This window comes from Thermobia domestica, chromosome 2, assembly GCF_964235325.1.
Source record: "Thermobia domestica chromosome 2, izTheDome1.hap1.1, whole genome shotgun sequence".
Classification (NCBI taxonomy): domain Eukaryota; kingdom Metazoa; phylum Arthropoda; class Insecta; order Zygentoma; family Lepismatidae; genus Thermobia; species Thermobia domestica.
Genome location: NC_137455.1, coordinates 270,432,676 through 270,444,983, shown reverse-complemented (window position 1 = coordinate 270,444,983; position 12,308 = coordinate 270,432,676). Strand labels below are relative to the sequence as shown.

Genomic DNA, 12,308 nt, shown 5'->3' with positions numbered 1-12,308 from the left:
TATCCTCCCACATTCTCATTCCACCATTTTTTCCATCAATCATTCACTTGCTTCTCCCTTAGCTTAAAGGGCATGACGGTGGGACGTTTAACTTGAAGATTTAATTTAATTTTTCTACCCTACATTTGAAAATAATGGTTAAACATTGAGCTAATGTACCCTAACCTATTCTACCCTACCCTATATTAGAAAATAATGGCAAAGGATTGAGCAAACGTAATCTAAATTAACCTGCAATACTCTACGCAACGCTACCCTAATATTCTCTACTCTTCCCTATCCTACCCTATACTTGAGTGCAAAAACCGAACGTTGGATTTAAGAGGAAACGACGGTATTTGTGTGAAGCTTAGCGTAGTTTGTAGCCAAACATTCTTTATAAGAAAAAGGTTTTACCCACCCTTACTTGAAAATGTTGCTTAACTGGCGGATAAAGTAGTCTGTTAGAACAGAGTTATTTATTATTATTATTTGCTTTTAATATTTGGACGTAAGATTTATTTTAATATTTGATTTGGTTTGGAGTTTAGCATTCCTTTCAGCAGCCAGCCTATATGAGTTCAGCTCCTACAGCTTAACGCAAGATCCGAACGGCAGATCTCCCACGCCATCCCGCCTATATATATATATAAACTATGCGCTCCTATATACATTTTGAAATATCAGTAAGAGCTTACTTTTCAATATTTGATTTTTTTTTTTAAGGATATGTCTGTCCAATGGTATTCTAATCTTCTCAATTGGTTGAAACCTAGGTAGTGTATATTACAAATATCCTAAGTGTGAGCTACATTATGATACAGTTTCATGAAAAAAATGTTCCGCGGACCCCGTTTCAGTCAATGGCGGCATCTTGAGAGTTCCGGACCACAGAATGAGAAACATTGTTATAAATTAAAAAAAACACATCCAAATAATCCAGAATTTATTGTATTTTAGCAAAGAAACAATACAGAATACAAAAACAACGTAAATCTAGCATATAAACCAGAGTACACAAAAACAAATTATTTGTGTAGTTTACTGTACAGTCAACAACAAAATTTCTTCTACATTCATAAAATATTTTTCACAAAAACTTACCTTCGCAGTCTTATATAACTTTGCATAGGAATTATTAAAAGTATGTTGGAGTTATTAGGGATAATTTCCTAAATGGGCAAAATTATTATTTTCGACTGTAGAATCGGTGACAACACTTGTGTATTTCCAAGTTAAAAACACCGAACGCAATACAGCTTTTTAAGAAGAAAACTTCCATCATTTAGGCCTCCTACATATGCCATTGCAGTAATTAATTATATATGATTATTATATACACACATACTACATAGTTATATATTTACAATATGTAGCATTATAATTTATTATGCAGTCACATTATTGTAATTAATAATACTGTACAAAGTGAATTTCATTAAATAAAATACTTTTTTTTATTTAGAAAATATGTTTGGATAAGACACTGAAGTACTAATGAAATAATTCCAACGTTAGAAAATTGATAGAAATCTTTATTTCCAATTTTGATTATGCAAATATATATACAAAATCACAATGTGAATCGAAATCCGACTCCTTTTTGACGATTTATCAAGTCACCCACGTTGATCTGAAAATTAACTTATCATAAAAACTCTCTTATTCCGAATAATTGTGTTCAGGAAGTATCAAGTCAACTCAAGCGACGACGATGCATATAACGGTCCTTTAACACAGCTTCCGACAAACAAATGAGTATTCTTTTCCAACATCTCTTGACACTATGAAATAGCTGCAAACTATACGGAATCTACCACAAGACTATCAGCAGACAAATGATTTTGAAACAAGGCACAACTTTTACTATCCTATACATACGCGAAAAAAAATGATAATCAATATTTCATATTCCACATGTTATAAATGGGTTATACTGGCTTTATAAACACTATAACTTGATTTTTGTGTGTGTGTGTGTTCCCGCTTCTCCAACAAACGGTCGATGTTGGAAAACGTCACTGCCAACAATACCATTCGAAATAAAGCACATTGCCGATGCAACATAATTAGTTCAAGTTACACCCTTTGCTCTGACAGAAGCATACAGAAATTTAAATCAAGAGGTAATGGAAAATCATAGTTAACAATTTCTTGGGAGTTATACATTTAATTTCTATGTAAGTCTCTCCAGAACTTGTAAGCATGATTGTATTCATGTCATCGAAATTTAAAATTCGAAAACTAGATTGTTACTTCCGAATTGAGTAACGGAAGTAACGTGCATTTTTAAAGTAAAAAACTTACATTTAAATACTTTAGATCTACTATAAAGGAACTTTAAATTGACTTCTATTATGAAGATATATAATCGAATATATATAAAAAATCAAAATATTTTGTTTTGTAACAACATATACTAAAAATTATGGTATATTAGTCCATTAAAAACTTTTTTAAAAATGGAAAGAAATCCTTCATGTAATCTTAAATTGTTGTAAGTTCCAAATACGGAATATATATTCTTCTCTTTGAACATCTTTCGAAATACCTCATTATAAGGCAGAGATTTAGAGAAACCTTAATCTTACAATGTTGTTAAGGGAATCATATAATTTACAAAATAATAGTGCTTAACTTGCTAATGCTTTGACTTTTAATAATAGAACGTAGGTATGTAACTAATATATAACGACTTATAAAGGTCCGTGTTGTTTTCTAATAAATAAATAATAATAAAAAAAAAGTTTTTTGTAATTTTAAGATTTTGTAACATTTTTTACAAATTTGCCTATACTGGAACATTTAGAGTATTTTATATGGGCAAGAATTATTCAGTCTATTCACATATTATTTAAAAAAATGAAAATCACAACAAGAACTTGTATAACACAAAATCATAAGCGAATAATAATAATAATAATGTTTAGATATAACAGAGATGCAGAACACTTTTGAGTATGTGTTATCAACATTGAGACAAGACAGACCATCAAGAAATATACTATTTTATCATTCAGACCAGCTGATTCTGAAAACAGTAACTTCGAGATATTTAAAAATACTGCAGTGTTACTATAATATTTCATGCAAGGCGTGCAATGTATTAACTGTATTTTCACTTATATTATGATAGAAATGATTCAGCATGATTCGAACATGCAGAAATAACATGGGCCTTGGCCTAAGGTGGCAACTTTTCAGGAGGCGCCAAATTTTCTCGGACCAGCTCTTTCATACCCAATACTGGAGATTACAAAAATTTGGCATCATACATTAATATTGAGGAGGTGGTATTTTCTAATGGCCGGGCCGGTAAAAATGTTAGAAATATCTCCTACCAATACGTAAGTTTCAGTTTTTTTTTTTTTTTTTTTTTTTTAAAATCTAGAAATACCACTGTTTCATTAAATATGTCCAAATAAAAGATGCGTATATGATAGTTAATGACGAAGGCACTCTAAGAAACTAGATATACATATGTTAATCTATTATTACTTGATCATTTTCACTCTTCATCACGCTGCTTCTACTCTTGTTACCACTCATTTATCCTATATTTTTCTTTCTTCATTGGTTTACATTACAATTATATTTGGAAGTTTCTCGATAATGATTTTTATTGTTTATCGTTACCCTCTCTCTACTGTTTTCTTTTTTCTATACATTACTCAGACTTTGCTCTGGTCACACTCTTTTTTGTCATATATCTAGGTATTAATTTGAGCTTGATCGACTATTATTTCTTGTAAAACAAACTCCTAAGTTTAGTTTCTTCAGTGTGTTTTTGTCATTAACTATTAAAAGCCACTTATTATTTTTATTTCACTTTATATATGGCTATGTTTAAATTCTTCCATTCCAATAAATCACATAACAATTATAAATACAAAAGCATGATTATGCTGGACCATTTCACAGAGACGGATCCAAAAACAATGTGTCTCATTAGATTTTCATATAATACTGTCCACTTTTTGCTTGTTTTCAGTCATAAAATCAAATAGCTACGCGGGAAAATTGTAGTGCGAAGAACTGTAGCACATTTTGAAAGCAAATTACGATTTTCTTCAGTTACAGTCAATTTCGTCTGACAATCAGCTATACACTTATGTTAGAATTGTGTTTTCCAGAAAATAAATAAATAAATCATTGTTTAGATTACTTTGCACTGTTTTGGCTAAAATGTTTTGGTGGCTGAAGAACTCTTTTTTTTTTTTTTTCATTAGTAAAACAATATAGAACTATGTGTCAAAGGCATTTCCAAATTTTGTATTTCACTTGAATGTATCTATGTCTTAATGTTATCAATTTTATTCTTTTATTTTCTTACTTTCAGTGATATGATATCTATAGCTGAATTCGAAATAAGATATTTTAATTAACATGTGTAAGGTAGAACAACTTCCGTATAAATGAAAATATAATTCTTTTCTAAATACAGATATAACTGAATTGGATAAGTTGAAAAGTCAAAATTATGTTTTCTTTTAGATCTCAACTTGGAATACATGGAATAATCAAGTTCGTGCAAAATTTCATGTCGCACTTCGTATGTGTACTTAGCCGCAATCGTCATCAAAAACACATATGTACATTTTTCTATTGATAAACGGTGGGCCATCGGCTAATTTCTTTTTAAAGTACATGTTATGTTGAAAGTGACAGCTCATTAGTGTCCAAACAAGTGAAACAAACACAATATCATCTCTACGTTACGAAATTAATCGATTTACCCTTGAATAACGTTGAGAAATATTGGAAACTTATTTCGAAATTGAGTGTTGCGTTGCCAAAACAGTGCGAAATTTCAATAGAAAGTTCGGTCGACATAATGCACCAACCGCGCCTGCTGTACTCAAGTTTGCACATAAACTTCGTGAGATTGGTATGTTAAATGATAACACAAGGTATCCTCGTGTGCATCAGTGCGCTCAGTTCGAAATATTGCTGCTGTTGTCGAAAGTATGCGCCTCAACCAGAGAACCTCAAATCGCCAGATCGCAGCAACTGAATATTAGCCGCATTAGTCTCTAGCGAATTCTGCATAAAGGTATTAGATTATTCACTTACAAGGACTAACTTACTCAGGAATTGAAACAAAATAATCATCCCTTCGTTATTGCTTCTCTATTTGGGGTTTAGAGCAGCTCGTATTAGGCGCCGATTTTGTATATTTTCGGATGAGGCGTATTTTTATCTCGGCGGTTGTCAATAAGCAAAATTGCTGTAATTGATGCTCTGAACATCTACATGTCGTCGTCAGGAAGCCACTACATTCTCAGCGTGTAACTGTATGGTGTGGTTTGCAGAGTGGTGATATTACTTTTCCTTCGAATATGAACATAACACAACGTTCACGGTCAACGAAGAGCGCTACGGTCAGGCTCGCAGATTTCTTTTCTCCAGCCAATTGCTGCATTAGACATGAGGAAGCTTTGGGTTCAACAGGATGGCTGGCGCATATGCCACACAAGCCGTCTCACAATTGCTCTGAATATATATATATAGGTTATGTAGGTGCTCATTTATTAGTATTATTACGTGATAATAGTAGTGTTACCAACGTTCGAACTCAGTACTATGTAACTAATTCAATAGCCAAGGCAATGCACGTTATGTATTTTGTAACAGAAATGCATGATTAAACATAAAATGATTAGAACTTAGTGTATAAGAACTTTCGTACAATTCGAGTATAACTCCTTATTCCGTACTTAACTTGAAAATATTTATCTCTTTTCCTCTCTGGTGCGACGGATATCTGGTTTGATCCCAGTCCATATAAATATATGGTGGACAACACCGCGAACATGGGTCTTCTTGGGTTCACCCATTTTCGTTTCACCAATACTTTCATAATCATTCACTTTCATTAATCATCCGCCGTCTGCTTTTGTCTCAGAGCATAACTGTCGGATGTAGAACTGAAAGATTTCATTACATACTTTTTCTTTTACTGGAAACTGAGAAACAATAAAAATACAAAACATGGCTAGATACGCATTAAGTTGAGAAAAACATACCACCAGATGCGCAAATAAATCAATATATATCTAGAAATAATTGTCATGTTTGTTATAATGTTATATTTAACCCTATAATTTTATGCTCCACAATGGAAGATTGTAATTTTCAGGTCAGTCAAGTTGTAGTAATGTTGTAACAAATATAACCCTGATCTGACATATAAAAACCCTGTCATTAGAACTACTGCTGATAGAATAGTGAAAACTGCTTATGACGGAGATCAGAAAAGGAAATTTCACATATTTTCGAAACTTTTCTAAAAGCAGATATAGAACAGGGGAAAAAAAATTAGAAATACAGCAACATTTAGAAACACAGCACAAATACAGCTAATCGCAGCGTGATTAACAAGAGTTAAATTACATGGCGACCTGCTTTATGTAAGAAGAGAAAGTAACAAAATAAAGTACATACAATATACGTAGTGTATTTATTAACTTGGAATAAAGTACAGCAAAGATTAAGATCAAGATTAAAGGGTAGCAACATTTTAAAACCTCTCTAGATTCATAAAATAATGTGTAACTGCGATAGTTCTACATTGGACAGGCATAAAAAGCACTGCATAAGAGACGAATAAAGGACCATGTGAGGGCATGAAAGTATGGTTGTACAGAGAAATCAGCAGCATGACACGAAAGTGTAAAAGATCATTCTATACATTTGAAGATTGTTTTGAAGATAAAGGGTACTAGGAAAAGTCATTAAGGTACGAATGGTTGAAAATTTAACAACAGCATACATATAGTGTGTGAGGCCTCGACTCTTAGTTCAGAGATGCAAAGGAGAAAAAGAACAGAAATGCACGTCTAAATCTGATTGAAAGCGCTTGAACCATCTTAAAACTTACTGAATGTTCTGTTTCAATAAAACGAAGATTTATAAGGAATATATTATGCAGATACTCGCGTGTAGACAGGAAAGAAAATAATAAGATAGTATCTTACTATAGGAAGAGCGAATAGAATAGTAAGTGTTTTCACTGGATTAGTTCAAATGATCGGCTCTGCGCAGCGCGCAGAATTTGCTCTCAATATTCACGATGCGCATTAAGAGTAAGAAAATATAGGCACAATATTCTAGTTACAAATACTTTCAAAAGCATGGGACAGTGACTGCTCAAAATGTATGATTTGTAGAAAAGTATTATTTTTACAGTTAAAGGAGATCCTCTTTACAATCGAATAGAAGATATTTATTACAATATTAAATTTCGCAGCGTTTTTTTTTATTTTATTTATTTATCTTTCTAAGGTAATACATTTGTGGATAGAATGAAAGTATGCTCTTTTGATTACTGGAATTACAGTATATGTTTGCTAGACAGTTGTGCTTTCAACAAGCACTAAGGAAGCTGAAGCACTCAGATGCAGTCGAGGACAATGGTCTGGCCATTAGCTCATCAAAGTTTTCTCTGGTAAACCTAACGTATGAATTTTAACAAATACAGCATAGTAATTACCCCGTAAGTTTTGCTCTGTCTTCCGACTTTCTCCCTCACCACCCCACACTACCATGGCTGGATACGGACCTGCCTCCACAGTCACTGGTATTCAGAATTGAAACGTTTTTCTATTACAGCGGGAGCGTATGTACCCTTTTTTGGAAAATACCATTGGTTAATTACTATACTCGTATTTCTAAACTTTACATATTAAAGAATTCATATTACGCAATAATTCTTATTTATTTTATGATATGGGTAACAAGGATACAAACATTAAACAAATATGATGCTAAAATCTAATTAAACTGATTTTTTTTGGAAGTGATTGTAAAATCACAGTGAAAGTTTAAAACAATATTAAACAGCTGTACTTATGTTAATTCTGGTCACTGTACCTACACAAAATTTTGCAAAAACATTCTGCCTCTGATTCTTCCACCTCGAATATTGACTACATACGAGAGACAGTAAAAAAGTTCCAGAATTCTGTTGTAGCTCTTTATTACCACAATAAAAGTAAATATTTACTTAATTGCCTTCAAAATTAGCACCTTCGGAACACACACACAATTGTTCCACCGCTTCTGCGATTGGTGGAAACACCGACGAAAGGTCTCTTTTGGTATTTTCCGAAGTTCAGCCGTCGTATTGATTTTGATCTCTTCTATGTTGACGAAACGAAAAAGGTCCATTTTAGCTTTCGGAAGAGCCAAACATCTGATGGTGCTTCACTGTTTTTAAAGCTATCAAGTTCTCTGAATCAGATATTTCCCAATTTGTACATGAACTTGATGTTTGCGCGTTGCTCGATCTGTGAAATTAAATCAACTGATTTCTACGCATTCCTCCGTTTAGCTACACTATTCGTACACTACTATTAACACGTGTTCATACTTGTTAAATTCAGAATTAGGTAACCTAGGGACAGTATTGCACACGATTCATTGTGATTGCACCACAAATGCCAGAACTACAACATTCCGAGAACTTTTTCACTGCCCTTCGTATGCTATTTTAGAGTAATATAGAATGAATATCTACGCTACAGTAGAAAAGCAAAACAAATAATAATAAATATATTTACAAATGTATGTGTGTGTGTGTGTGTGTCTATGTGTATAACTAAGAAAGAGAGAGAGAGAGAGAGGAGGGAAGAAAGTCACAACCCGGATATTCCGAATTTTCGAAAAAGACTACAAGCTGTTACTCAAAAATATCACCTAATAGGAGGAAAAAAAATAGGGACATGAAACAATTCGGATACATATCTGGAGAATAGTTCAGTAATTCAGAGCACAATTTTCGTACCTTAACATTTATCCAAATTCAAATTTCATAAGGAGTCTGTTATCTGTTAATTACAAAAAACTATACTAATACCAAGTGTTTTTCAAGATTGGCGTTTAGGTCATTATAACATCAACCAACTGTGACATCTTTAAAAACACAGTTGTATTATGACATGGAACTCGTCACATCCCATCAACAAATATCACAACGACAGATCTTTCTTTCCAATTACTTTTTAAAAATATACTTTTCCAACACACCTTGCATGAATTGCATAATTAACTAGAAAAATATACATAGGAAAATAACAATAAAATATTGTAATGATAATATTGTTCGTGCACTAAAACCACATCCATATTTCCTGTAAAAATATATAAAATATGCCGAGAAACGTGATACAGTTCGTAATCGTGTAGAAAAAAAAATAAATATCACAGACCAAATACTAACGAACAGTGACAAAGAATTATCGTTTCCAGACACCTTTTAACTGAATATCACATTTTGATGTGTTATCATAGTCTCCAAGGCACAAATTTCGTAAGTCATTCCAGGAATACCTTTCGACAAATCTGGAGAAGGCATTAGTGTCGGCGCAAACACAGTGCTTAAATTATGAGCTGTCATTTTGTTCAAATCCTGAAACTGCACCACTCTGAAAATTAAACAAGTATTAGTAGCACAAAATAAGCCAGTTAACAATTTTTTCTCATTTCGTTCAATTAAGGTTCGGTAGATTTTAAACGACACAAGATCACAGCTACAAAAATCTTTCGATCAAGTTTCATTAACCAACTATATTACAGAGATTTAAAATTCAAACTACACAAACACATTGTTAATGCCAACTCCTTGAAGAGCTGTTTCATAAATAACCTCAATCTCCCTCCTGTTTTCTGTTACGGTTTTGTTAAAAGACCAGATTAAACGTCGAATATTTGCTAAGTGCTGTCAGCATTTTCTAAACACAAGAAAGAGAAAACGGGATTAGAGTGAATAGTAATGGGAGTTCCATATAAGAAGCTATATACACTGACATGCTTTCTAAAAGTACTGGAGAGGTTTGAGAAAAGCCTTCGGGTCTCAACCTAAACGAAGGGAAAATCCCAATCTACACCTCCTCGCGGGAGAACGCAGGCAACGTCATAGGCGGCTAACGTAGGTGGGGACCGACCGACTCCCGGGATAAGGTGTCAGCCTCTACCAAATGCCAACGGCCTTTTCGGAGGGCGGATGAGCGGGTGGAGGTCATGGCACCTTCTTGCCCTTAGGAGGGAAAATTGTTCTAAAAGGCGGATGAACCACAAGGTGGTCAACAGCATGGAGATGTGGAAAGGAAATGACAATACTACCACATTATCTTTTTCCCAAGATGGACGAAGGAGGAGAATAAATATGATGTTCTTCCTGAGGTAAAAAAAAAATCCGGAGGTAAAATAGTCCCCCGTTCGGATCTCCGGGTGGAGACTACTCCGGGAAGAGACATCAGAGGAGAAAATAATAATAATAACTTTTACTTTAGTATAGGAACCTGAAACGTACGGACTTTACGACGTACGGATAAACTTGAAAATTTAAAAGTGGAAATGGACAAATGTAAAGTGAACATAATGGGCTTAGTAAAACGAGATGACCAGAAAAAGATGAGACAGTGTCGGGAAATTACACAATATTCTATTCTGGTGGCGTTAAGGCCGAGAACGGTGCCGCGACACCGCGAATGAAGAACGAAGTAGCAAGAAGTAATCAAAGTGGAACGCTGCAGTGACCGCTTGATGTTTGTAAAACTAAGTGCAAAATCAGTGGATATTGTGGTAATACAAGTATATATCCCAACAAGCGACCATGATGACAATGAAGTAGAAGTGCTGTATGATGAGATTAGCAACATATTGCACCAGGAGAGAAGAGGTAAGATCAACGCCATAGTAATGGGAGACTTTAACAGCGTAGTAGGAGAAGGAGCCGCGGATAAGGTAGTAGGACCATTTGGACTAGGTAGAAGAAATGAACGGGGCCAAATGCTTACCGACTTCTGTAGGCAACATGATCTGATGGTAACGAACACGTGATTTAAAAAAAGAAAAACCAAGTTGTACACATGGAAAAGTCCAGGAGATAAGAAACGCTATCAAATCGATTACATTCTTGTGAAGCAGCGTTTCAGGAATAGTGTACGAGACGTAAAGACACTACCGGAAGAGGATATCGATTTGGATCACAACTTTCTAGAGGCAGAATTGCAAACCTTGTTAAAGACAATCAGGAAAAATGGGAAGAGAAATCGAAAATGGAAGTTAGAGTGACTAAGAAGTATGGACAATGATGTAAAAGAAAAGATTGAAGAAAAATTGTGTGTAATTGGTGATATGGTGGACAATGTAGAAAATAGTTCGGGAAAAGTTAAACAGATTCTACTTGACACACTCTACAACAACATTGCAAGATGGAAAAATCACCAAGAAAACCGTGGGTAACTGAAGCAATGCGTAAGAAGATAAAAGAACGCAGAAGGGCGAAAAGCACGGACATGAAAGAATACAGAAGGCTAAATAATGAATTGAGAAGAGAGAAGGACAAAGCCAACGAAAAGTACATGGAACGGATATGTGAAGAAATAATGGAACTTCAACGACGCGGCAGGTATGATCTGATGTATCAAAAAGCACAAGATTTAGGAGGAAAAGCTAACAAACGCATTCCGCACATTTTGAATCGAAGATCAACAAGGCCAGGTAGTCACTGACCATAAAATAATTCTTAGAGTTTGGGAAGAGTACATAAAAGGTTTGTATGACAAGAACCGATTCAAAGATATTGCGATCGAAGCAGAGGAAGAGGTGGATGATAAAGAAAAAGGACCCAGTATATTGAAAAGTGAAGTAGTACAAGCCATCAAGGACATGAGAAGGAGGAAGGCTACTGGAGATAATGACATACCAGCAGATATGCTCAAGGGATTAGGAGACAATGAAGTGAAAGTACTGACTTCACATATTAACAAGATCTACCTGAGTGGAGAATGGCCAAAGGATTTTCTTCATGTTACAATGATAGCATTACCCAACAAAAAGGAAGCAAAAAAGAGCAGCGACTAAATAACCATTAGCCTTATTTCCCACACTGGAAATATAATTGCACGCATACTGAACAGACGGCTGGAAAACAAGATAGAAGAGATGTTGGACGAATATCAATTCGGATTTCGGAAAGGAAAAGGCACCAGAGATGTCATTGGGTTGATGAGAATTATCTCAGAGAGAGTTCTGGACGTAAAGGAAGAGTTGTGTTTGTGCTCCACAGACTAGCAAAAAGCTTTCGACAGGGTCAATTGGACGAAACTTTTACAAATACTTAAAGAAAGTAGGGTCAACTGGAGAGACCGACGCCTCATTCGCAACCTGTACATAGGACAACGAGTCAAGTTGCGCTTGAATGAAAGAGAAACCAATAGTGTAGAGATTGGAAGAGGAGTCAGACAAAGATGCAGTATGTCGCCCCAATTATCCAATATTTACAGTGAATGGTTAATGAAGGAAACATTAATGGAAATACAAGA

The 12,308-nt window shown here is 34.4% G+C and overlaps 1 protein-coding gene across 1 annotated transcript in view; it reads right to left on the bottom strand.

Moving 5' to 3' along the window:
* Positions 1-914: 914 nt before the first annotated feature.
* Positions 915-12,308, bottom strand: part of RhoGAP5A (Rho GTPase activating protein at 5A) — a 53,422-nt gene continuing 42,028 nt past the window's right edge. Inside the window, exon 9 of the mRNA XM_081748706.1 lies at positions 915-9,404. Within this exon, the coding sequence (XP_081604832.1) occupies positions 9,236-9,404 (169 nt within the window). The 3' untranslated portion in view covers positions 915-9,235. The remainder of the gene's footprint in view (positions 9,405-12,308) is intronic.